The sequence below is a fragment of the Sphaerodactylus townsendi genome, linkage group LG05 (genome assembly GCF_021028975.2).
Source record: "Sphaerodactylus townsendi isolate TG3544 linkage group LG05, MPM_Stown_v2.3, whole genome shotgun sequence".
Taxonomy (NCBI): Eukaryota; Metazoa; Chordata; class Lepidosauria; order Squamata; family Sphaerodactylidae; genus Sphaerodactylus; species Sphaerodactylus townsendi.
In genome coordinates, this window is record NC_059429.1 from 129,627,895 (window position 1) to 129,654,599 (window position 26,705).

Sequence of the window (26,705 nt, forward strand, 5' to 3'; positions counted from 1 at the left end):
GTTGACTCTCTTTGTGTTGTTGTGAGAGAGTCAAAAATAGCCCCCTTGCATTCATATACTGAGCAATCTGAGTCTGGAGAAAAAGTAAAATATAAATGGGAGGGAGGAAGGCATGACTGAATATTTATTTGCTTCAGTGTATGTACCGCTTAACTGAGCTCGTCATTTATTTTAAAGATTTATGGGCCAGCCCTCAACCATCCGGCTCCTGAGTCGGTGAACGGCAATGACGAATCAAATATTTATACAACAATAGACAGTAATTCTCCTTCAACCCTGTAGTGTTTCAATTTCATTTTTGAAAGAGAACGTTGCATTTGTGTCTTCTTTATATCCTATCCTTTCACTAAGATGCAAAAGACAGCATTTGTGGTTTTCCCTCATCTCTTTAATCCTTGCAACAACCAGGGCTTTTTTCCCTCCACAAGGCACCGAAAACATTTGCGAAATGTTTGCAAAACATTTTTTCATCCCCCCCCCCCATTTGTCTGCAGTCACCCCCTCGAACTGAGTCCTGGTCGCCATTTTGTGTTTTTTCCATTTAAAAAAATTCTCAGTGGATCCCATGTGTCGATCCTTCAAAGCCTCGTATTGGGATTCCCCATAGTTGTGCACTTCAATCTTTGAAGAGTTAAGCCCCCAAATGTTAAAAAAAAACCTAACAAAATGGAGTGAGCTTAAAATATGGCACCAAGGAAGAAGTCTGGGGACTGCAGAGAGGTGCGGGAAACATTTTAAAGAGATCCGCACAGCGAGTCACAATGTTTTGGAAATGTTTTCAGCAAAAGAACTGCTAAAATCTAGGATGCATTTAAAATGTTTTCAGACTGGAGATAAAATGCTCTCAGGCACAGGTGTCAAACTCGCAGCCTTCCAGATGTTATGGACTGCAGTTCCCATCATCCCCTGCTAGCATGATGCTGGCAGGGGATGATAGGAACTGTAGTCCATCACATCTGGAGGGCTGCGAGTTTGATACCTATGCTTTAGGGTAAAAAAAAAAGTGGCAGAACTCCTCGGAGGAAAGTCTCTTTGAGGGAGGGGTCCAAGAGTCTCTTTATTTATTTAAAGTCTCTTTGAGGGAGGGGCTCAAGAGTAGCTGGCCAAAGATTGCCTAGTGAGCTTTGTGGCCCAATGGGTAATTCAGCAAAAAATTCAGCCACCCTAAACTGACTCTCAGTTTGATTCCTCATGGGCCAAAAACAGCAGTGTGAAAACGGTGTGAAAACGGTGTAAAAGGGTTTAAAATGGTGTAAAAGGGTTTATACTGTTTTCACACCATTTTCACACTGCTGTTTTTGGCCCATGCGGAATCAACCTCAGTTTGCAGTGATGGTTGCCAGTCATAGTTGGGAAATACCTGAGTGTAGCCTGTGGAGGGGAGGGTTTTGGGAGGGGAGGGACCTCAGTGGGGTATAATGCCATACAGCATAGGTGTCAAACTTTTGGCCCTCCAGATGTTATGGACTACAGTCTTGTTAAATTTGACCAGTTCGGCAGGAGTGTAGTACCATCTATGGAATATTTTAATAAAATTCTCTTTTAAATGAATAGCTAGGGTGGATTTGTCATGTCTTTCCAGAACTTACTTCTGAGCAGGCTGGCTTGCATCTACAAAGAGCTCGTGCATCTAATATGGAGGAACCGGGTTTGATTCCCAGCTCTGCCGCCTGAGCTGTGGAGGCTTATCTGGGGAATTCAGATTAGCCTGTACGCTCCCACACACGCCAGCTGGGTGACCTTGGGCTAGTCACAGCTTCTTGGAGCTCTCTCAGCCCCACCTACCTCACAGGGTGTTTGTTGTGAGGGGGGAAGGGCAAGGAGATTGTAAGCCCCTTTGAGTCTCCTGCAGGAGAGAAAGGGGGGATATAAATCCACACTCCTCCTCCTCCTCTTGTTCTTGTTCTTGTTCTTGTTCTTCTTGTTCTTCTTGTTCTTGTTCTTCTTCTTGTTCTTCTTCTTGTTCTTCTTGTTGTTGTTGTTGTTGTTGTTCTTCTTCTTCTTCTTCTTCTTCTTCTTCTTCTTCTTCTTCTTCTTCTTCTTCTTCTTCTTCTTCTTCTTCTTCTTCTTCTTCTTCTTCTTCTTCTTCTTCTTCCATGCTAGTTCTAATGCCTGAAGCCCCAACTTTACCTAACTCCTCCTCTTGGCTTAGTTTTTCCCTTTCAGTGTGACTCCTCTGCAATGACTGACATCATCTTTCTGGTGGACGGCTCGTGGAGTATCGGCCGCAACAATTTCAGGCTCATCAGAGAATTCCTGGCTGCCTTGGTTACACCGTTCAACATCGCTCAGGACAAGATCCGAGTAGGTGAGGGCCTGTTTTTGTGTTTCTCCTCCCCGTTTGTTAGTTAGTTAGTTTGGTTGGTTGGTTTCCGCCCCACCTTTTCCCAACAAGTTGGACTCAGAGTGGTTTGCAATAAAATGCCCAACTATTACACACACGCTCACGCAAACACACATCTGTAGGCTTTTAAAAATAGCATTTTTAATTAATTTTCTCAATAGAGCTAACTGACAAAAGAGGAAATATGAAGCAGAAAACAGAAAGGAAAACAGAAAAGAGAAAATACCAAAAAAGATAACAAGCCACCCAAGAACTGTATAAATATTAACTCTATCTAGAACGTTGGATCTCAAGATTGCACAACGGATAGCATTAGAGAAAATATTACACAGTTTTAAAATTCACTGCCTTCTGTCCATTGGCTCTAAAGCATCAGTGATAGAAAATTTCTTGTATCTTAATTATTAACAAATTGGTGTTCTTAGTGTTATTATTATTCTCACATTAGCCGATTCAGCCTCAAATGAGAAATAAAATTCCCATTTCTCATCAGATTCTTGTTTACAGCCTATTCTCTAATTTTATCTTCCCAAGGTTCTGTGCTGAGATCTCTTTCGGTTTTGCAACAAGAGACAATTATTACCCTTGCAGCTGCTGCTGTTAATAGGTGCCAACGAAGTTTTGTTAAGTTTCTTGAGAACATTTCCGGCAAGATGCCCAGTAACATTGTTTGGGCAACAAAGGAAAAATTTTTGTTTAATTATTTTTTGCATTTTCACATGTATTTCTATCCAATACTTCCTAATTGTTTTTGCAAGTCCACCACATGTAGAAAAAAGACCCAGCCTCTTCCTGACATCTCCAGCAGAGACCCTCACTTTGCTTAGTCATCTTCTTGATCGTACATATTGGCTTTTGGGGCATTGTCCCTTCTAGCGAAATGCTTTTCTAGTGAGACCCAGACCCTGCGGGGTCTGATGAAATTCCTCAGGGGCTGTGAGACAGAGCTGTTCCACTGTCCTCAACCATAGGCCCGGCAGAACATCTCAGTCTTGCAAGCCCTGTGGGAGTCTTAAAAGACCACAAACTGAACATGAGTCAGCAGTGTGATGCGGCAGCCAAGAAAGCCAATGCCATTCTGGGCTGCTTTCATAGGAGTAGAGCAGGGGTCTTCAACCTGCGGCTCTCCAGATGTTCATGGACTACAGTTCCCATCAGCCCCTGCCAGCATGGCCAATTGGACGTTTTAAGAGGTTCTTTCAAGGATTAAGACGGTTATTATTTAATTTGTTGATATCCCTCCAGTCTCCCTATTGGGGACGTGAGATGGCTTGCATCGCTCTCCTCTCCTCCGTTTACAATCACGACAACCTTGTGGGGTAGGCCAGTCTGAGAGGGGGTGATTGGTCCAAGGTCACTTAACAAGTTTTCATGACACAAATGTGGATTCAAATCTGGGTCTTCCGGATATCATTTCCACACTACCCTACGTTGGCTTTGCATTTCTACTGGCTGGATCAAAACAACTCCCAAGATCAGGGGTCTGCAACCTGCGGCTCTCCAGATGTTCATGGACTACAAATCCCATCAGCCCCTGCTAGCATGGCCAATTGGCTGATGGGAATTGTAGTCCATGAACATCTGGAGTGCCAAAGGTTTTCCCCCACCCGCCCCTGCCCCCACCCCCCCCCGCCCCCCACCCCCCCCCCCCCCCACCCGGCCCCCCCCCCACCCCCCCCCCCCCCCACCCCCCCCCCCCCACAATTCCCATCAGCCCCTGCCAGCATGGCCAATTGGCTGACGGGATTTGTAGTCCACGAACAACTGGCGAGCCGCAGGTTGCAGGCCCCTGATCTTGAGAGTTGTTTTGATCCAGCCAGTAGAAATGCAAAGCCGAGTAGGGTAGTGTGGAAATGATATCCGGAAGACCCAGATTCGAATCCACATTTGTGCCATGAAAGCTCGTTAAGTGACCTTGGACCAATCACCCCCTCTCAGACTGGCCTACCCCCCCCCCCACCCCCCCCCCCCCCCCCCCCCCCCCCCCCCCACCCCCCCCCCCACCCCACCCCCCCCCCCCCCCACCCCCCCCCCCCCCCACCCCCCCCCCCCCCCACCCCCCCCCCCCCCCACCCCCCCCCCCCCCCACCCCCCCCCCCCCCCACCCCCCCCCCCCCCCACCCCCCCCCCCCCCCACCCCCCCCCCCCCCCACCCCCCCCCCCCCCCACCCCCCCCCCCCCCCACCCCCCCCCCCCCCCACCCCCCCCCCCCCCCACCCCCCCCCCCCCCCACCCCCCCCCCCCCCCACCCCCCCCCCCCCCCACCCCCCCCCCCCCCCACCCCCCCCCCCCCCCACCCCCCCCCCCCCCCACCCCCCCCCCCCCCCACCCCCCCCCCCCCCCACCCCCCCCCCCCCCCACCCCCCCCCCCCCCCACCCCCCCCCCCCCCCACCCCCCCCCCCCCCCACCCCCCCCCCCCCCCACCCCCCCCCCCCCCCACCCCCCCCCCCCCCCACCCCCCCCCCCCCCCACCCCCCCCCCCCCCCACCCCCCCCCCCCCCCACCCCCCCCCCCCCCCACCCCCCCCCCCCCCCACCCCCCCCCCCCCCCACCCCCCCCCCCCCCCACCCCCCCCCCCCCCCACCCCCCCCCCCCCCCACCCCCCCCCCCCCCCACCCCCCCCCCCCCCCACCCCCCCCCCCCCCCACCCCCCCCCCCCCCCACCCCCCCCCCCCCCCACCCCCCCCCCCCCCCACCCCCCCCCCCCCCCACCCCCCCCCCCCCCCACCCCCCCCCCCCCCCACCCCCCCCCCCCCCCACCCCCCCCCCCCCCCACCCCCCCCCCCCCCCACCCCCCCCCCCCCCCACCCCCCCCCCCCCCCACCCCCCCCCCCCCCCACCCCCCCCCCCCCCCACCCCCCCCCCCCCCCACCCCCCCCCCCCCCCACCCCCCCCCCCCCCCACCCCCCCCCCCCCCCACCCCCCCCCCCCCCCACCCCCCCCCCCCCCCACCCCCCCCCCCCCCCACCCCCCCCCCCCCCCACCCCCCCCCCCCCCCACCCCCCCCCCCCCCCACCCCCCCCCCCCCCCACCCCCCCCCCCCCCCACCCCCCCCCCCCCCCACCCCCCCCCCCCCCCACCCCCCCCCCCCCCCACCCCCCCCCCCCCCCACCCCCCCCCCCCCCCACCCCCCCCCCCCCCCACCCCCCCCCCCCCCCACCCCCCCCCCCCCCCACCCCCCCCCCCCCCCACCCCCCCCCCCCCCCACCCCCCCCCCCCCCCACCCCCCCCCCCCCCCACCCCCCCCCCCCCCCACCCCCCCCCCCCCCCACCCCCCCCCCCCCCCACCCCCCCCCCCCCCCACCCCCCCCCCCCCCCACCCCCCCCCCCCCCCACCCCCCCCCCCCCCCACCCCCCCCCCCCCCCACCCCCCCCCCCCCCCACCCCCCCCCCCCCCCACCCCCCCCCCCCCCCACCCCCCCCCCCCCCCACCCCCCCCCCCCCCCACCCCCCCCCCCCCCCACCCCCCCCCCCCCCCACCCCCCCCCCCCCCCACCCCCCCCCCCCCCCACCCCCCCCCCCCCCCACCCCCCCCCCCCCCCACCCCCCCCCCCCCCCACCCCCCCCCCCCCCCACCCCCCCCCCCCCCCACCCCCCCCCCCCCCCACCCCCCCCCCCCCCCACCCCCCCCCCCCCCCACCCCCCCCCCCCCCCACCCCCCCCCCCCCCCACCCCCCCCCCCCCCCACCCCCCCCCCCCCCCACCCCCCCCCCCCCCCACCCCCCCCCCCCCCCACCCCCCCCCCCCCCCACCCCCCCCCCCCCCCACCCCCCCCCCCCCCCACCCCCCCCCCCCCCCACCCCCCCCCCCCCCCACCCCCCCCCCCCCCCACCCCCCCCCCCCCCCACCCCCCCCCCCCCCCACCCCCCCCCCCCCCCACCCCCCCCCCCCCCCACCCCCCCCCCCCCCCACCCCCCCCCCCCCCCACCCCCCCCCCCCCCCACCCCCCCCCCCCCCCACCCCCCCCCCCCCCCACCCCCCCCCCCCCCCACCCCCCCCCCCCCCCACCCCCCCCCCCCCCCACCCCCCCCCCCCCCCACCCCCCCCCCCCCCCACCCCCCCCCCCCCCCACCCCCCCCCCCCCCCACCCCCCCCCCCCCCCACCCCCCCCCCCCCCCACCCCCCCCCCCCCCCACCCCCCCCCCCCCCCACCCCCCCCCCCCCCCACCCCCCCCCCCCCCCACCCCCCCCCCCCCCCACCCCCCCCCCCCCCCACCCCCCCCCCCCCCCACCCCCCCCCCCCCCCACCCCCCCCCCCCCCCACCCCCCCCCCCCCCCACCCCCCCCCCCCCCCACCCCCCCCCCCCCCCACCCCCCCCCCCCCCCACCCCCCCCCCCCCCCACCCCCCCCCCCCCCCACCCCCCCCCCCCCCCACCCCCCCCCCCCCCCACCCCCCCCCCCCCCCACCCCCCCCCCCCCCCACCCCCCCCCCCCCCCACCCCCCCCCCCCCCCACCCCCCCCCCCCCCCACCCCCCCCCCCCCCCACCCCCCCCCCCCCCCACCCCCCCCCCCCCCCACCCCCCCCCCCCCCCACCCCCCCCCCCCCCCACCCCCCCCCCCCCCCACCCCCCCCCCCCCCCACCCCCCCCCCCCCCCACCCCCCCCCCCCCCCACCCCCCCCCCCCCCCACCCCCCCCCCCCCCCACCCCCCCCCCCCCCCACCCCCCCCCCCCCCCACCCCCCCCCCCCCCCACCCCCCCCCCCCCCCACCCCCCCCCCCCCCCACCCCCCCCCCCCCCCACCCCCCCCCCCCCCCACCCCCCCCCCCCCCCACCCCCCCCCCCCCCCACCCCCCCCCCCCCCCACCCCCCCCCCCCCCCACCCCCCCCCCCCCCCACCCCCCCCCCCCCCCACCCCCCCCCCCCCCCACCCCCCCCCCCCCCCACCCCCCCCCCCCCCCACCCCCCCCCCCCCCCACCCCCCCCCCCCCCCACCCCCCCCCCCCCCCACCCCCCCCCCCCCCCACCCCCCCCCCCCCCCACCCCCCCCCCCCCCCACCCCCCCCCCCCCCCACCCCCCCCCCCCCCCACCCCCCCCCCCCCCCACCCCCCCCCCCCCCCACCCCCCCCCCCCCCCACCCCCCCCCCCCCCCACCCCCCCCCCCCCCCACCCCCCCCCCCCCCCACCCCCCCCCCCCCCCACCCCCCCCCCCCCCCACCCCCCCCCCCCCCCACCCCCCCCCCCCCCCACCCCCCCCCCCCCCCACCCCCCCCCCCCCCCACCCCCCCCCCCCCCCACCCCCCCCCCCCCCCACCCCCCCCCCCCCCCACCCCCCCCCCCCCCCACCCCCCCCCCCCCCCACCCCCCCCCCCCCCCACCCCCCCCCCCCCCCACCCCCCCCCCCCCCCACCCCCCCCCCCCCCCACCCCCCCCCCCCCCCACCCCCCCCCCCCCCCACCCCCCCCCCCCCCCACCCCCCCCCCCCCCCACCCCCCCCCCCCCCCACCCCCCCCCCCCCCCACCCCCCCCCCCCCCCACCCCCCCCCCCCCCCACCCCCCCCCCCCCCCACCCCCCCCCCCCCCCACCCCCCCCCCCCCCCACCCCCCCCCCCCCCCACCCCCCCCCCCCCCCACCCCCCCCCCCCCCCACCCCCCCCCCCCCCCACCCCCCCCCCCCCCCACCCCCCCCCCCCCCCACCCCCCCCCCCCCCCACCCCCCCCCCCCCCCACCCCCCCCCCCCCCCACCCCCCCCCCCCCCCACCCCCCCCCCCCCCCACCCCCCCCCCCCCCCACCCCCCCCCCCCCCCACCCCCCCCCCCCCCCACCCCCCCCCCCCCCCACCCCCCCCCCCCCCCACCCCCCCCCCCCCCCACCCCCCCCCCCCCCCACCCCCCCCCCCCCCCACCCCCCCCCCCCCCCACCCCCCCCCCCCCCCACCCCCCCCCCCCCCCACCCCCCCCCCCCCCCACCCCCCCCCCCCCCCACCCCCCCCCCCCCCCACCCCCCCCCCCCCCCACCCCCCCCCCCCCCCACCCCCCCCCCCCCCCACCCCCCCCCCCCCCCACCCCCCCCCCCCCCCACCCCCCCCCCCCCCCACCCCCCCCCCCCCCCACCCCCCCCCCCCCCCACCCCCCCCCCCCCCCACCCCCCCCCCCCCCCACCCCCCCCCCCCCCCACCCCCCCCCCCCCCCACCCCCCCCCCCCCCCACCCCCCCCCCCCCCCACCCCCCCCCCCCCCCACCCCCCCCCCCCCCCACCCCCCCCCCCCCCCACCCCCCCCCCCCCCCACCCCCCCCCCCCCCCACCCCCCCCCCCCCCCACCCCCCCCCCCCCCCACCCCCCCCCCCCCCCACCCCCCCCCCCCCCCACCCCCCCCCCCCCCCACCCCCCCCCCCCCCCACCCCCCCCCCCCCCCACCCCCCCCCCCCCCCACCCCCCCCCCCCCCCACCCCCCCCCCCCCCCACCCCCCCCCCCCCCCACCCCCCCCCCCCCCCACCCCCCCCCCCCCCCACCCCCCCCCCCCCCCACCCCCCCCCCCCCCCACCCCCCCCCCCCCCCACCCCCCCCCCCCCCCACCCCCCCCCCCCCCCACCCCCCCCCCCCCCCACCCCCCCCCCCCCCCACCCCCCCCCCCCCCCACCCCCCCCCCCCCCCACCCCCCCCCCCCCCCACCCCCCCCCCCCCCCACCCCCCCCCCCCCCCACCCCCCCCCCCCCCCACCCCCCCCCCCCCCCACCCCCCCCCCCCCCCACCCCCCCCCCCCCCCACCCCCCCCCCCCCCCACCCCCCCCCCCCCCCACCCCCCCCCCCCCCCACCCCCCCCCCCCCCCACCCCCCCCCCCCCCCACCCCCCCCCCCCCCCACCCCCCCCCCCCCCCACCCCCCCCCCCCCCCACCCCCCCCCCCCCCCACCCCCCCCCCCCCCCACCCCCCCCCCCCCCCACCCCCCCCCCCCCCCACCCCCCCCCCCCCCCACCCCCCCCCCCCCCCACCCCCCCCCCCCCCCACCCCCCCCCCCCCCCACCCCCCCCCCCCCCCACCCCCCCCCCCCCCCACCCCCCCCCCCCCCCACCCCCCCCCCCCCCCACCCCCCCCCCCCCCCACCCCCCCCCCCCCCCACCCCCCCCCCCCCCCACCCCCCCCCCCCCCCACCCCCCCCCCCCCCCACCCCCCCCCCCCCCCACCCCCCCCCCCCCCCACCCCCCCCCCCCCCCACCCCCCCCCCCCCCCACCCCCCCCCCCCCCCACCCCCCCCCCCCCCCACCCCCCCCCCCCCCCACCCCCCCCCCCCCCCACCCCCCCCCCCCCCCACCCCCCCCCCCCCCCACCCCCCCCCCCCCCCACCCCCCCCCCCCCCCACCCCCCCCCCCCCCCACCCCCCCCCCCCCCCACCCCCCCCCCCCCCCACCCCCCCCCCCCCCCACCCCCCCCCCCCCCCACCCCCCCCCCCCCCCACCCCCCCCCCCCCCCACCCCCCCCCCCCCCCACCCCCCCCCCCCCCCACCCCCCCCCCCCCCCACCCCCCCCCCCCCCCACCCCCCCCCCCCCCCACCCCCCCCCCCCCCCACCCCCCCCCCCCCCCACCCCCCCCCCCCCCCACCCCCCCCCCCCCCCACCCCCCCCCCCCCCCACCCCCCCCCCCCCCCACCCCCCCCCCCCCCCACCCCCCCCCCCCCCCACCCCCCCCCCCCCCCACCCCCCCCCCCCCCCACCCCCCCCCCCCCCCACCCCCCCCCCCCCCCACCCCCCCCCCCCCCCACCCCCCCCCCCCCCCACCCCCCCCCCCCCCCACCCCCCCCCCCCCCCACCCCCCCCCCCCCCCACCCCCCCCCCCCCCCACCCCCCCCCCCCCCCACCCCCCCCCCCCCCCACCCCCCCCCCCCCCCACCCCCCCCCCCCCCCACCCCCCCCCCCCCCCACCCCCCCCCCCCCCCACCCCCCCCCCCCCCCACCCCCCCCCCCCCCCACCCCCCCCCCCCCCCACCCCCCCCCCCCCCCACCCCCCCCCCCCCCCACCCCCCCCCCCCCCCACCCCCCCCCCCCCCCACCCCCCCCCCCCCCCACCCCCCCCCCCCCCCACCCCCCCCCCCCCCCACCCCCCCCCCCCCCCACCCCCCCCCCCCCCCACCCCCCCCCCCCCCCACCCCCCCCCCCCCCCACCCCCCCCCCCCCCCACCCCCCCCCCCCCCCACCCCCCCCCCCCCCCACCCCCCCCCCCCCCCACCCCCCCCCCCCCCCACCCCCCCCCCCCCCCACCCCCCCCCCCCCCCACCCCCCCCCCCCCCCACCCCCCCCCCCCCCCACCCCCCCCCCCCCCCACCCCCCCCCCCCCCCACCCCCCCCCCCCCCCACCCCCCCCCCCCCCCACCCCCCCCCCCCCCCACCCCCCCCCCCCCCCACCCCCCCCCCCCCCCACCCCCCCCCCCCCCCACCCCCCCCCCCCCCCACCCCCCCCCCCCCCCACCCCCCCCCCCCCCCACCCCCCCCCCCCCCCACCCCCCCCCCCCCCCACCCCCCCCCCCCCCCACCCCCCCCCCCCCCCACCCCCCCCCCCCCCCACCCCCCCCCCCCCCCACCCCCCCCCCCCCCCACCCCCCCCCCCCCCCACCCCCCCCCCCCCCCACCCCCCCCCCCCCCCACCCCCCCCCCCCCCCACCCCCCCCCCCCCCCACCCCCCCCCCCCCCCACCCCCCCCCCCCCCCACCCCCCCCCCCCCCCACCCCCCCCCCCCCCCACCCCCCCCCCCCCCCACCCCCCCCCCCCCCCACCCCCCCCCCCCCCCACCCCCCCCCCCCCCCACCCCCCCCCCCCCCCACCCCCCCCCCCCCCCACCCCCCCCCCCCCCCACCCCCCCCCCCCCCCACCCCCCCCCCCCCCCACCCCCCCCCCCCCCCACCCCCCCCCCCCCCCACCCCCCCCCCCCCCCACCCCCCCCCCCCCCCACCCCCCCCCCCCCCCACCCCCCCCCCCCCCCACCCCCCCCCCCCCCCACCCCCCCCCCCCCCCACCCCCCCCCCCCCCCACCCCCCCCCCCCCCCACCCCCCCCCCCCCCCACCCCCCCCCCCCCCCACCCCCCCCCCCCCCCACCCCCCCCCCCCCCCACCCCCCCCCCCCCCCACCCCCCCCCCCCCCCACCCCCCCCCCCCCCCACCCCCCCCCCCCCCCACCCCCCCCCCCCCCCACCCCCCCCCCCCCCCACCCCCCCCCCCCCCCACCCCCCCCCCCCCCCACCCCCCCCCCCCCCCACCCCCCCCCCCCCCCACCCCCCCCCCCCCCCACCCCCCCCCCCCCCCACCCCCCCCCCCCCCCACCCCCCCCCCCCCCCACCCCCCCCCCCCCCCACCCCCCCCCCCCCCCACCCCCCCCCCCCCCCACCCCCCCCCCCCCCCACCCCCCCCCCCCCCCACCCCCCCCCCCCCCCACCCCCCCCCCCCCCCACCCCCCCCCCCCCCCACCCCCCCCCCCCCCCACCCCCCCCCCCCCCCACCCCCCCCCCCCCCCACCCCCCCCCCCCCCCACCCCCCCCCCCCCCCACCCCCCCCCCCCCCCACCCCCCCCCCCCCCCACCCCCCCCCCCCCCCACCCCCCCCCCCCCCCACCCCCCCCCCCCCCCACCCCCCCCCCCCCCCACCCCCCCCCCCCCCCACCCCCCCCCCCCCCCACCCCCCCCCCCCCCCACCCCCCCCCCCCCCCACCCCCCCCCCCCCCCACCCCCCCCCCCCCCCACCCCCCCCCCCCCCCACCCCCCCCCCCCCCCACCCCCCCCCCCCCCCACCCCCCCCCCCCCCCACCCCCCCCCCCCCCCACCCCCCCCCCCCCCCACCCCCCCCCCCCCCCACCCCCCCCCCCCCCCACCCCCCCCCCCCCCCACCCCCCCCCCCCCCCACCCCCCCCCCCCCCCACCCCCCCCCCCCCCCACCCCCCCCCCCCCCCACCCCCCCCCCCCCCCACCCCCCCCCCCCCCCACCCCCCCCCCCCCCCACCCCCCCCCCCCCCCACCCCCCCCCCCCCCCACCCCCCCCCCCCCCCACCCCCCCCCCCCCCCACCCCCCCCCCCCCCCACCCCCCCCCCCCCCCACCCCCCCCCCCCCCCACCCCCCCCCCCCCCCACCCCCCCCCCCCCCCACCCCCCCCCCCCCCCACCCCCCCCCCCCCCCACCCCCCCCCCCCCCCACCCCCCCCCCCCCCCACCCCCCCCCCCCCCCACCCCCCCCCCCCCCCACCCCCCCCCCCCCCCACCCCCCCCCCCCCCCACCCCCCCCCCCCCCCACCCCCCCCCCCCCCCACCCCCCCCCCCCCCCACCCCCCCCCCCCCCCACCCCCCCCCCCCCCCACCCCCCCCCCCCCCCACCCCCCCCCCCCCCCACCCCCCCCCCCCCCCACCCCCCCCCCCCCCCACCCCCCCCCCCCCCCACCCCCCCCCCCCCCCACCCCCCCCCCCCCCCACCCCCCCCCCCCCCCACCCCCCCCCCCCCCCACCCCCCCCCCCCCCCACCCCCCCCCCCCCCCACCCCCCCCCCCCCCCACCCCCCCCCCCCCCCACCCCCCCCCCCCCCCACCCCCCCCCCCCCCCACCCCCCCCCCCCCCCACCCCCCCCCCCCCCCACCCCCCCCCCCCCCCACCCCCCCCCCCCCCCACCCCCCCCCCCCCCCACCCCCCCCCCCCCCCACCCCCCCCCCCCCCCACCCCCCCCCCCCCCCACCCCCCCCCCCCCCCACCCCCCCCCCCCCCCACCCCCCCCCCCCCCCACCCCCCCCCCCCCCCACCCCCCCCCCCCCCCACCCCCCCCCCCCCCCACCCCCCCCCCCCCCCACCCCCCCCCCCCCCCACCCCCCCCCCCCCCCACCCCCCCCCCCCCCCACCCCCCCCCCCCCCCACCCCCCCCCCCCCCCACCCCCCCCCCCCCCCACCCCCCCCCCCCCCCACCCCCCCCCCCCCCCACCCCCCCCCCCCCCCACCCCCCCCCCCCCCCACCCCCCCCCCCCCCCACCCCCCCCCCCCCCCACCCCCCCCCCCCCCCACCCCCCCCCCCCCCCACCCCCCCCCCCCCCCACCCCCCCCCCCCCCCACCCCCCCCCCCCCCCACCCCCCCCCCCCCCCACCCCCCCCCCCCCCCACCCCCCCCCCCCCCCACCCCCCCCCCCCCCCACCCCCCCCCCCCCCCACCCCCCCCCCCCCCCACCCCCCCCCCCCCCCACCCCCCCCCCCCCCCACCCCCCCCCCCCCCCACCCCCCCCCCCCCCCACCCCCCCCCCCCCCCACCCCCCCCCCCCCCCACCCCCCCCCCCCCCCACCCCCCCCCCCCCCCACCCCCCCCCCCCCCCACCCCCCCCCCCCCCCACCCCCCCCCCCCCCCACCCCCCCCCCCCCCCACCCCCCCCCCCCCCCACCCCCCCCCCCCCCCACCCCCCCCCCCCCCCACCCCCCCCCCCCCCCACCCCCCCCCCCCCCCACCCCCCCCCCCCCCCACCCCCCCCCCCCCCCACCCCCCCCCCCCCCCACCCCCCCCCCCCCCCACCCCCCCCCCCCCCCACCCCCCCCCCCCCCCACCCCCCCCCCCCCCCACCCCCCCCCCCCCCCACCCCCCCCCCCCCCCACCCCCCCCCCCCCCCACCCCCCCCCCCCCCCACCCCCCCCCCCCCCCACCCCCCCCCCCCCCCACCCCCCCCCCCCCCCACCCCCCCCCCCCCCCACCCCCCCCCCCCCCCACCCCCCCCCCCCCCCACCCCCCCCCCCCCCCACCCCCCCCCCCCCCCACCCCCCCCCCCCCCCACCCCCCCCCCCCCCCACCCCCCCCCCCCCCCACCCCCCCCCCCCCCCACCCCCCCCCCCCCCCACCCCCCCCCCCCCCCACCCCCCCCCCCCCCCACCCCCCCCCCCCCCCACCCCCCCCCCCCCCCACCCCCCCCCCCCCCCACCCCCCCCCCCCCCCACCCCCCCCCCCCCCCACCCCCCCCCCCCCCCACCCCCCCCCCCCCCCACCCCCCCCCCCCCCCACCCCCCCAGAAGATGCCAGCCACAGATGCAGGCGAAACGTCAGGAGAGAATGTTGCTAGAACACGGTCATACAGCCCGGAAACCACACAGCACCCCACTTTTAGTATCATTTATGACATTATTAGCGGCTTAGATACTGTGGTTACTTTCCCTTTTTGCTGCCACAAGAGACAGCCCCCAAAACAAAATCTCATTTATTTTTATTTTATTTTACTTTATTCATCTTGTAGGCTGCTATTCCTCATGTTGCCTCAGGGTGGCGTACAACATCACTGACAACAATAAAAGCAACAAAACCCACTGTATCTCGGTGCCCTGATCTCCACTAAGTGATAATACGGTAGTTAAATTAGAACCATATCCCTTAAATAAACTATTCACACTGTTATTGGGTACATAGATTGGGAAGGACAGATAATGTGGAAGGAAAAGGAGAAGGGGGGAGAGGCCATTGCTGTCCTCTACCATAATCAAAATATTATTATGGGGTGGGTGCACTGTATAAGTACAGTCAATCCACTTTTGCACCCCAAAAGGCTAATTCACTTGTCCCAAGACACTGATAATTTTCAAATCTTTATAATGTGATGTACATACAGAAATGCTTCTCTAATCATTCACCAAAATAAACCATCCCAACTTACAAGTGACTACAAGTGTTTACAATATAAAGAAATCCTTTTTGGATTCTTTAAACAAACATTCATAACAACTTACACATTTGTCAAGTCATTGATCATCAACCATATTTTGGCTTGGGCAATCTTTTTTTTTGATTACTTAAACAATAAAGCTTAACAACACGCACATTTGTCAGTCAACAAATCATTAATCATATTTTGGCTTGGGCTAACCAAACTCAGGTAGGTTTGGTCTCGGAAATCCTTCAGTTAGGCCCAATACTTGTAGCCCAATTTATAATGCTCTCAAAGTTTGTACTAACAATTTCTGACTTTTGCTTTTCCGTGACTACATCTGACTGTTTTCTCTCATGTCTTGTGTGTTGTCTTCAAGAGAACCCTGGTGGAACAGCTCCCTCTTACAGGCCCAGTGAAATTGCATCAGATTTTGCAGGGCCCTGGTCTTGCTTGAGAGAATGTCCCACCAGGGGCCTTTCCCCACTTACCTCTTTTTGGTTGCCAAAGGGCGTCTATCCTGCATTTGTTGCACTCCGCAGCTTTTGAGCACGGAGAAATTGTTCCCCACTTCAATTTGCTATTCACGAAATAAAGCGGGGTCAGAATTGCAGCATTCCCCAAGAGCACGTGTCCCGCCACGGCAATCACGGCCAGCGGAGGGCGGGTCTCTATTTTGATTGGCTAGCACGTGTACACGTGTACACATCATTGACACGTGTACATGTCATCAAAACGTTTCATTTTCCACCAGAGGCGTACCAGGGGTAAATGGCGCCGGGAGACAAATTGTCTCCAGGACGCCCCCCAGACTCCGCCCCCACCCTGACTTCGCTCCCCACTGCCCTCGACCCCACCCATGTCATCATGGACATGGGCAAGGTCTAGGGTGCCCACCTCCCCCCAGACTCCCCCTGCCAGCTGGGCTCCCAGCCGGCAGCCTGCAGTCTCTTCTGACCTCCTCTCTGGGCAGGCCAGAAGAGACTGCAGTCCCGGCCTCGGAGACCTTCTTTTATAAGTACTGAAGCCGGGGGGGTGGGGCTTGGGGAACAGGATGAGGTGGGACTTCCTGCTCCCCAAGCCCCACCCCCAGCCACAGTGCTTATAAAAGAAGGACTCCGAGGCCGGGACTGCAGTCTCTTCTGGCAGGGGGGAAGGAAGGGAGGGGGGAGTCGAGGGCGGGGTTGAGGGCACTTGGAGGCAGCAGGAAGTCCTGCTGTCTCATCGTTTTTGCGTGCCTCAGAGGGGGTCGAGGCACGTGAAAACGACAAGATAGCAAGACTTCCTGGTAATGTGGGGGGCCGATTTTGCGCCCCCCATGTGACCAGAAGAGTGGCGCCCGGGGACAAGGGGTACCCCTTGTCCCTAGACAGATATGCCACTGTTTTCCACTGCCTATGTTCCCCACAACCCAGTTTTCACTTTAAAAGCCAAGCCCGCGCGCTCAGCGGCACTCTGCCGTGAATGGCTGGGGCAAAGCTGTGGAGCTCGAGCAGTAAAAGCAATGTTGGAACGTCGCCCTGGGCACACGTCTCAACTTCATTAAAAAATGGAGAAGCCTGTTGCCTGATTGGTCGGAAGGCTGCACGTCACAGAGAATCAACTTCACGCAAACATGCCAAAGTTTTCCACCACCCAGCGGCAAGCGCGGCGTTTTGAGAAAAGTTGCTGTTTTAAGAGGAGCTAATTTGGCACGCGCTAAGGAGGTGGGAGAGCAGCAGATTCGGGGCGGCTGCGGTGTGGCCGCTGGTGCGGTGGGGAGCGCAGAGGATCCCCGGGTCTTTTCACGAGGTTAACCCGCAGCATATGGTGAGTGGGGAAAGGCCCCAGGTTGGGGCTGGAGCTGAAAAGACTCTGGCCCTGGTTGAGGACATCTGGACAGCTTTCGGCCCAGGGATCCCCTCATATCGTGTTTCCCTGAAAATAAGACCGGGTCTTATATTAATTTTTGCTCCAAAAGATGCGTTAGGGCTTATTTTCAGGGGATGTTTATTTCCCCCCCCATGATTTTGCACCCCCCATGTGACCAGATCAGCTGCTCTGGGAAATCTGTAACTAGGGCTTATTTTTGGAGTAGGGGTTATATTTCAAGCATCCTCCAAAAATCCCCCCAAAAAAAATCATGCTAGGGCTTATTTTCAGGGTGGGTCTTGTTTTCGGGGAAACAGGGTAGAATGGGATCATGCATAACTCTAATAGTAACTCTTCAGCATTTGAAGTGGAAGCTCCGCTTAACAGGATGGCTTTTCAGATGAACGTATTGTTTAAATTGGTTTTTAAAAACTTATCATTATTATTATTATTATTATTATTATTATTATTATTATTATTATTATTGTATGTATGTATGTATGTATGTATGTATGTATGTATGTATGTATGTATGTATGTATGTATGTATGTATTTATTTATTTATTTATTATATTTATATATTGCCCTCCCCAAAGGCTCAGGGATCCCCTCATATCATGTTTCCCAATAAATCTAAATTTATTAGATTTAATATACCGCCCTATCCCCGAAGGGCTCAGGGCGGTGAACAATATAAAATATTATATATATAAAAAAACATATGTACAATTTAAAACAGTTACATTCTAAAACCATGTCCCACGAACCCATATACAACCCTCCCCAGAAAGGAACAATGGGTCCCGATGATGTTAGGGACCCCTGTAATCAGAGGGGGGGGGCAGAGGCACCGTCAGCGGCTGGTCTCTCCAAAGGCCCAGTGGAACAACTCGGTCTTACAGGCCCTGCCGAAATCCCCAAGATCCCACAGGGCCCGGACAGCTGGAGGGAGAGTGTTCCACCAGGCCGGCACCAGAGCCGTAAAGGCGCTGGCCCGAGTGGAGGCCAGCCGCGTCATTGAGGGGCCAGGGATCTCCAGTAAATTGGCCTCTGCTGAATGCAGAGGTCGAACCGGGACATATGGGGTAATGCGGTCCCGAAGGTACGAGGGTCCCAGGCCGCGTAAGGCCTTAAAGGCCTTTAGTCACAAGTGAATAAGATCTTTGTGCTCAGGTGACAACTGCTGCCATTCAACTTCTTTAAAAACCTGCAATCAGAAAACCTAACAGGCAAAACCCATCTTCCCCCGCCCACTTTCTAAAAATACCTGATGGGCGACAGAAAGAGTACCTGCGGGCTCCACATGGGGCATTCCTGCTTTACTGCCACACCTCCCAATGTGAAACACCTGTCTGCCATTCACACTTGCAGGTGATCCAGTAAAAACTGCCCCAGCAAGCAGCGGGGCCCACCTGAGCCCAAGCAACCTGGTTGTAAAAGAGGTGACTTCCAGAAGCGTCCACCTCATCTGGAAGCCTCCAGTGATACCACCCAAGAAGTACAGGGTAGTTTACTACCCATCTAGGGGCGGGATCCCTAAAGAGGTAAGCAATCTCATGTTTTGATCGCATGAACTTGGCTAAATCAGCCAAAGGGCAAGGAAATGTGGCAAGGATATTAATCTGCGATAGCAATAGAAAAGCAACTTGAATCCACTAGTCCCTATAAAGACCAACAAAGTTTTATTCTTGATACAACTTTTGTGCACCTGTATACTTCTTCAGATACACCCGTGCATGCACAGGAAAGCTTCTACCCTGTTTCCCCGAATATAAGACATCCCCAGAAAATAAGATATAGTAGAGGTTTTGCTGAAGTGCGAAATATAAGGCATCCCCAGAAAGTAAGACGTAGCAAAGTTTTTGTTTGGAAGCATGCCTGATGAACAGAACACAGAAAAATAAGACATCCCCTGAAAATAAGACATAGCGCATCTTTGGGAGCAAAAATTAATATAAGACACTGTCTTATTTTCGGGGAAACACGGTACTTTGCTGATCTTAAAGGAGCTACTGGACTGAAACTTTTTTTTCTGCTGTCAGATCAATACGTACAGTCAATCCACTTTTGCACCCAAAAAGGCTAATTCACTTGTCCCAATGATAATTTTCAAATCATTATAATGTGATGTCATACAGAAATGCTTCTCTAATCATTTACCAAAATAAACCATTCAAATTTACAAGCGACGACAATGTTTACAACATAAAGCCGTGGTGGCGAACCTTTGGCACTCCAGATGTTGTGGACTACAATTCCCATCACCCCTTGTGGCCATGCCATGCTGGCAGGAGCTGATGGGAATTGTAGTCCATAACATCTGGAGTGCCAAAGGTTTGCCACCACTGAGTCATAAAGAAATCTTGTTTAGATTGTTTAAACAAAAATTCGTAACAACTTACACATTTACGCAACTTACACATCAATCATCAATCATCAACTCTGATCAAGTCATTGATCATCAACCATATTTTGGCTCGTGCAATTTTTTTTCGATCCTTTAAACAATAAAGCTTAGCAACATGCACATTTGTCAGTCAACAAATCATTAATCATATTTTGGCTCAGGCTAACCAAACCTCCGGTAAGTTTGGTCTCGGAAATCCTTCAGTTGGGACCAATATTTGTAGCTCGATTTATAATGTTCTCAAAGTTTGGATTTCTGTTGAAGACAATACACGACACGTGAGAGAAAGCAGTCAGCTGTAGTCTCAGAAGGGCAAAAGTCAGAAACTGGTAGTACAGACTTTGAAATGCTCATAAAGACGGTAATATGAACGGTTTTGCCGATCATTTGGTATTTTCCTCCACTGCATGAGTAGCAGCATCTGTGTTATATATTGAGTGATTTACATGTGATATATATTGGAATCTGAGTTCCAGAACCGTTGTTTTTAATTATTCATCTTTGTTTTGTATAATGTGTATTCTTATTAAATACTTATTTATACTTTCCGTAATATAAATCATGGGCATAAATTATAGGAAGGAATGTTCCAACTGGATACTTTTGGGGTGAAAAAAGTTACAGTAAGAGTTGTGCAGTAGTGTGAAACGTGTGCAATAGGAGTGAAATAAGAGTGCACTGAGTGTGCAATAACAGTTGTAAAATAGTGGCCTTTTCTGCACAAATCTCCTAAAACACTTGGAACATTGTTTGGAAAATGTTTTTAATCCCCCCCCTTACCATGATGTTTATCTGCATTCACCCCAATGGTGGGATCCAAACATTTTAGTAACAGGTTCCCATGGTGGTGGGATTCAAACTGTGGCGTAGCGCCAAAGGGGATGGGTGGGGCACGACGGGGGCGTGGCCGGGCATTCCTTAGTGGGGCTGTGGCAAGGATGCAGCCGCTGCACCAGTCCTTGGGCGGGAAACGAATGCACGCAGGCGCAGGCTGCCACGCACGCCGGTGCACCTCCTGCTAGACTGCTTCCCATTCTGCATGCTACTGCTGAGAGGAGGGGCGTAACTAAGGCAAAAATCACGTGGCAAAATCACCAATTAGTAACCCCCTCTCGGCACACACAAATAATTAGTAACCTACTCTCGGGAACCTGTGAGAACCTGCTGGATCCCACCTCTGCATTCACCTCCCTCAAAACAATTCATGTTTGCCACTATGTGTTTTTTCTCTTTTTTTGGTCAGTTGATGAATTAATGCTTCCCTGCGTCCAAGCTTTTTGCTGCAATTCTCCACACTTTGTATAATCGATGCCTCGAAGATTAGCCTCCCCGCTCCAATAACAAAAGCTCTCAGAAATGATTAAATACACAGGCGAAGGGGAACGGAAAGGGAGCTCACAAAATGGCACTGAGGAGAAAGCTGGAGGATGACAGAGGGGTGTGGAAAATGTAGTCCATAACATCTGGATGGGAATTGTAGTCCATAACATCTGGAGTGCCACAGGTTCACCACCACTGCTCTAGGCCATAGGTGTCAAACTTGTGGCCCTCCAGATGTTATGGACAACAATTCCCATCATCCTCTGCCAGCATCATGCTGGCAGGGGATGATGGGAACTGTAGTCGACAACATCTGGAGGGCCACGAGTTTGACACCTCTGCTCTAGGCGTTCTTGCATTGATCAGAGGGTTAGACTAGATGGTCTGTATGGGCCATGATTCTATAATTATAAAAAACTGGAATTAGTTGGACCCTTATAGTAGTATTGGGATCTAATGTACACCAGCATCTGTGTAGCGATCACCAGAGGTGGGATCCAGCAGGTTCTCACAGGTTCCCGAGAGTAGGTTACTAATTATTTGTGTGTGCCGAGAGGGGGTTACTAATGGGTGATTTTGCCACGTGATTTTTGCCTTAGTTACGCCCCTCCTCTCAGCAGTAGCGCGCAGAACTGGAAGCAGTCTAGCAGGAGGTGCACCGGCCTGCGTGGCAGCCTGCGCCTGCGTGCATTCGTTTCCCGCCCAAGGACTGGCGCAGCGGCTGCATCCTTGCCGCAGCCCTGCCCACGAATGCCCTGCCCCCGGAATGCCCGGCCACACCCCTGTCGTGCCCCGCCCATCCCCATTGGCGCTACGCCACAGTGTGAATCCCACCACCATGGGAACCTGTTACTAAAATGTTTGGATCCCACCACTGGCGATCACTATTTGAAAAGTTGTTGGGCAGGGAAGCACCTTACATGAGAGGAAGAGGAACTGATAGAATCATAGAGTTGGAAGAGACCCCAAGGGCCATCAAGTCCAACCGCCTGCAATGTACGGCTTCACTTTTCTATATTGTATTCACTAAGAACACTGTGCTACTGTTATATGGTACGATGGTTGTTTTCTCTTGTTGGGCACCCATGTGTGCTTGCATTGATCATTTTGCACAATTTAAAACGGGCTGGAGCTCAGGTCATTTTTCATTTGCTTCGGGCTTCCTGCGCATGTGCGACACCGGCTAGTCGCAAATCGAGATACCTCCGGCAGAAATAAATAAAATACCAGCAAAAGAATGAAAATATAGCCAGATCAAACAGAAATCTCTACAACCTAATTAAAAGATAACTCCGGGCAGCAGTGCAAAGCCTCAGCGGAGTCGGTGAGTGAATTTAAACTCATTAAAAGCTATATAAACAAGCCGGACGGTTGTGACGCAGAAAGCTAGCTTGGCAAAACCAAAATGTTTACCGAATCCATTTGGAAGCTAAAACAGGCATTTGAGACCTTTGAAAAGGCAACTATGGAGAGCTTGAAAGGGGTCTGGAAAGATATTGAAAAGATAATAAATAAAATCGTACAGACCCCTGAAGAAGCTGGAGAAGTTGCAGAAATGGCAGAGAAAGAAAGCTGGGTTCCTTTTGAAATCTCCCAAACAAAATTCAAACTGGCAGAAAGGCCAGTTAGAACAACAATAGAGAGCAAAGGAACGAAGCAAGGGAAAGAGAACACAAAGCCTGACTTGATGAAAACATTCTTACAAAAGAAAGAAAACCAACTTCTGATGAAAGTGATTCCGGAAAAATACATTGTCTTCGAAACAGATGCCATAACTTAAGGATGAAAAAGCAGAATCTGGACCCAAGGAGTAAAGACTTCTTCAGTAGAATAAAAGCTGTTTTCTGTCTGTCTTAACTTTTCACACTATTACTAATAACTTACCACTATAACTTTAATAAAGACTAATAAACTAATATAGTTTTAAAAGTTTATTAACAGATTAATGGCAAAAATAACACCGGCCCTAGTTTAGACTAAATAAGTGTATTGGCTAAATGCCCAGAAACTAAAGAATGTAAATAACACGGATTGTAGATAAGCAACCAGAACAGAAGAAAATTAAAAAAATAGAAGGATCTGTATTAGAAAATCACACAATTGGAGAAAGGGGTTTTTTGCTGGTAATTTTTATAATAATATTAAGAAGTAATAGAATGCCGGGGGGGATCGGGGTGTGCTGAAGCCCATAACAAAGCTCCAACATGGTGGGGGAAGTTTATCCCCATAAGAACAGTTGGAGAAAGGGAGGGGGGAACAGGAGGGATAGAGGGGGGAAGAATTTGAAAATGTACAAACAGCAGGGTTCTGAAAAAATAAAAGTACAGTTACCAAATGATGTGCAGTAAGGTAAAAATAGCTTCAATTAACATAAATGGCCTAAACTCAGACTCCAAGAGATACAAACTTACCAGGTTTATTAAACAAACACGTCCGGATTTTTTATGCCTTCAAGAGACCCATAAAAAGAAGATAGATATGAAAGATTTAATAAGAATGCCAGGGTGGAAAATTGCTGGGGAATCTCGATGCAATGTAAAAAGAAATGGTGTTGCTATTTTGATAAGAGAGAGCATTGATTTTCAGTTAGAAGACTTAGTCAGAGACCAGAATGGACGTTGGATTATTGTTAAAGGGAAACTAAATGGATTTCAAATAACAATAATGAATTTATATGCCCCAAATAAGAAACAGAAAAGGTTTATGGATAAACAGCTAGGCAGACTCCAAAGTTTTTTCTCAGGAGACACACTAATTATGGGAGACTGCAATATGGATTTAAGGGGACATGAAATATTAAAGAAATGGAATCTTGTAAACATGTATAATGAACTGGGTGAACCTCAACAACCAACCTACTTCTCAAATAGACATAAAAATATACTTATATAGACTATATTTTGCTAAAAAATAAGAGTAATTTGCACAGCGAGAAAATAGAAACGTATAAGGAATGGATTTCGGACCATGCCCCGTTGGTTGCCACGTTCAGGGTAGAGGGAGAAGCAAAACAATATAGATGGAGATATAAAAATATAGTATGGAAAAATGAGAAAGACAGAAAAGAATTACAAGAAAAAATAAGGCACTACTTTGCAGAAAATAAAGGATCGGTCTCAAATGAAATAGTGTGGGATGCATCCAAGGCAGTTATCAGAGGCTATTGTTTATCTAGAGAAGCAAGATGGAATAAAATAGTAAATCTGGAAAGGAAAAAGTTAGTAGAAGAGATTAAAGATAAAAGGTTGCAACTCCAGACTAAATATGATATTATAACGAAAAACGAACTAAATAAGTTAAAAGCACAGCTAGATGAGTTAGATAAAGCAGAGATGTGGAAAAAGGAAATATGGATTAAAAATGAATTTCAAAGAACAAACATAAACTCAATGAAAAGATTAGCAAATTATTTGAAAAAGAGAAAGGAGAAACAAAGAATAAGAGTGATAAAAGACAAAAATAATAAATTGATAATAGAAAATAAAGAAATAAGGAAGAAATTCGAAGAATTTTATAAGGAACTATTTAGTTATGTCCATAATGAAAAATTTGATGACAAACCAAAAAAGGTTATAACACAGGAACAGAGAGATCAAATGGAAGAGCCCATTTCACAAGTAGAAATAGACAAGGTAATTAAAGGGTTGAAAAATAAAAAATCCCCAGGGTTAGATGGATTTACAGCAGAATATTATAAGGAAATGGCAGAAGTATTAATTCCCGAGATGCAAATATTGTTTAATCAAATTCTAAAAGGACAGAAGGTGCCAGAGACATGGAGAGAAACGGAAATAATAACTATTGCAAAACCAGGACGGAATCCAGAACAAGTGGAGTCATATAGACCAATAAGTTTATTAAATCAAGATTACAAGATCTTTGCGAAAGTATTAGCAAACAGATTAAAAAATGTTCTTCCGGAATTAATAGGACAAGAGCAACATGGGTTTATAAGAGGTAGAGACATAAGTAACCCACTAAGGAATGTATTAAACGTAATAGAACATGGTAAGAATAAAAAATATGCAATGATAAAGTTAGATGTATATAAAGCGTTTGATACAGTTAGTCACAATTATCTATTCCAAACTTTGGAAAATTTTGGCTTTGGAAATCAACTTATAAATACTCTACGAGAGTTATATCAAAGAGGAAAGGCAAAGATAAGAATAAATGATGGATGGACAGGAACAATAAATATTGAAAGAGGGGTAAAACAAGGATGCCCACTTTCGCCACATTTGTTTATAATGGCAATGGAATTCCTGGCAGAAAGGATTAATAATAATGGAAGGATAAAAGGATATAAAGTAAAACACGAAGAGATAAGATTGAACTTATTTGCAGATGATATATTAATAATAACGGTGAATCCGGTAGATACAATGAAAGAACTAAAAATTATTCTAGAAGATTTTCAAAATTACTCTGGATTAAAAGTAAACATGGAAAAAACAGAGATAATGGGGGTTAATGTGGAAAAAAGACAATTAGATAGAAAACTAGTAAAAAAGAAAATTAAATATTTAGGTATTATAATAACACAGAGAAAGGAGAAGATGTTTAAATATAATTATGAGGAAAGATGGAATAAAATATTAAAACAATTAAAAGAATGGGATAAGAAAATTCTATCGATTACAGGGAAAATCAAAGCACTAAAAATGTGTATAATGCCAAAAATGTTTTATCTATTTCGAACTCTACCTTTAGAAATTAAGAAGAAGCAATTTGAGGAATGGGACAGAAAGCTGAAAGCATGGGTGTTTAATCAAAAAAATCCTAGAATTATGAACAAGATAATTTACATGACGAAAAATTATTTAGGATGGGGGATACCTAAAATGCAAGAGTATTATGAAGCATTCCAGATTAAAAATCTGATGAACATAAATGAAGAAAATAGTGAAGGATGGGTTAAATTTGAAAATGAAATAAATGAAGGGATTGGAGCCTATGGAATATTTAATAATGAGTTGAAGAGAGGGAACCAAACTGCAGTAGGGCCAAGAAAGGTGTTATTAGATATATGGGGAAAATGGAGAGGTAAATGGATGCCCGGTACACTGGATGTGGCACCATTGGCAAGTGTGGCCGGAAAAGATGGGAAAAAAGCGATAAAAATATTGAAAAGACAAGGGATTCAGACTGTTGCAAATCTGATAAGAGAAGGAGGAGAAATTATGACTGTACAAAAATTTATAGAGTTAGGAGGTAATGAGAGCTGGTTGGTCCTGAGGGGCATCTGGGAAAAGATAAAGGTTTCACGAATAAGAGGAGAATGTATAATGGCTAAATGCTTAGAACTATATGAAAAATGTAAAGGGAAAATTTTGGGACATATATATAAGTATATGGTTGATGATAGAGACTTTATGATAAGAACATTGAAACAAAAATGGGAGAAGGAAGGTTCTCTAGACACTGGGAAAACTGAAAATCTAATTGATAGTTGGAAAAAAAATATAAAGATTGAGAAATATATGGAATTGGAAAGAAAAGTTATATTGAAGTGGTATAGAACACCAAAACAACTAGCATATATGATTAAAGGACTCAGCCCTAAATGCTGGCATTGTGGAGATCAGCAGGCATATTATAGCCATATGTGGATGGAATGTATAGAAGTGAAAAAATTTTGGACAACGGTAATATTATATATCGAGAAACTAGTGAAGATTAATATTGAGATAAATAACGACTTAATGTTCATGGGTGTAATGGAGGATAGAAGGGTAGATAAAAAATATAGCTATATGTACAAAATAATGATCAAAGCAGCACATGCAACAATAGCTTTAGGCTGGAAAGAAAAGAAAAAATGGACACTCCAGAAATGGTTGGATTACATCTGGGAACAAATGACACTGGACATTTTCTATATAATAACGAAGAATAAACTGTGGCAAGATAAACAGAGCGAAATCTTGAAGATATGGACCACATACGAGGACTGGATGAAAGAAGCTGGAGTCAATGAAGAGAAATGGGAGAAAAGATTACAAAGAATGAACTTACTGCTGTTTGTTTGACAAAAATATGAAAAATATAGGGGGGAGGGAAAAAAGGGGAAAATGTATTGTTTGAAAACAAATGAAGAAAAGCATTAATATAAATGTAATATTCAAATGATACAATAAAAAAATTATTTAAAAAAATTTTTTTTTTCATTTGCTTCATTGCTTAGCCAGCTGGCTGGTGAT

The 26,705-nt window shown here is 61.4% G+C and overlaps 1 protein-coding gene across 1 annotated transcript in view; it reads left to right on the forward strand.

The window, feature by feature from the left end:
• Nucleotides 1-26,705, forward strand: part of COL20A1 (collagen type XX alpha 1 chain) — a 215,614-nt gene that overhangs the window by 33,871 nt on the left and 155,038 nt on the right. The window contains exons 7-9 of the mRNA XM_048497920.1: nucleotides 2,153-2,308; nucleotides 3,221-3,280; nucleotides 18,147-18,319. Of these exons, the coding sequence (XP_048353877.1) occupies nucleotides 2,153-2,308; nucleotides 3,221-3,280; nucleotides 18,147-18,319 (389 nt within the window). The remainder of the gene's footprint in view (nucleotides 1-2,152; nucleotides 2,309-3,220; nucleotides 3,281-18,146; nucleotides 18,320-26,705) is intronic.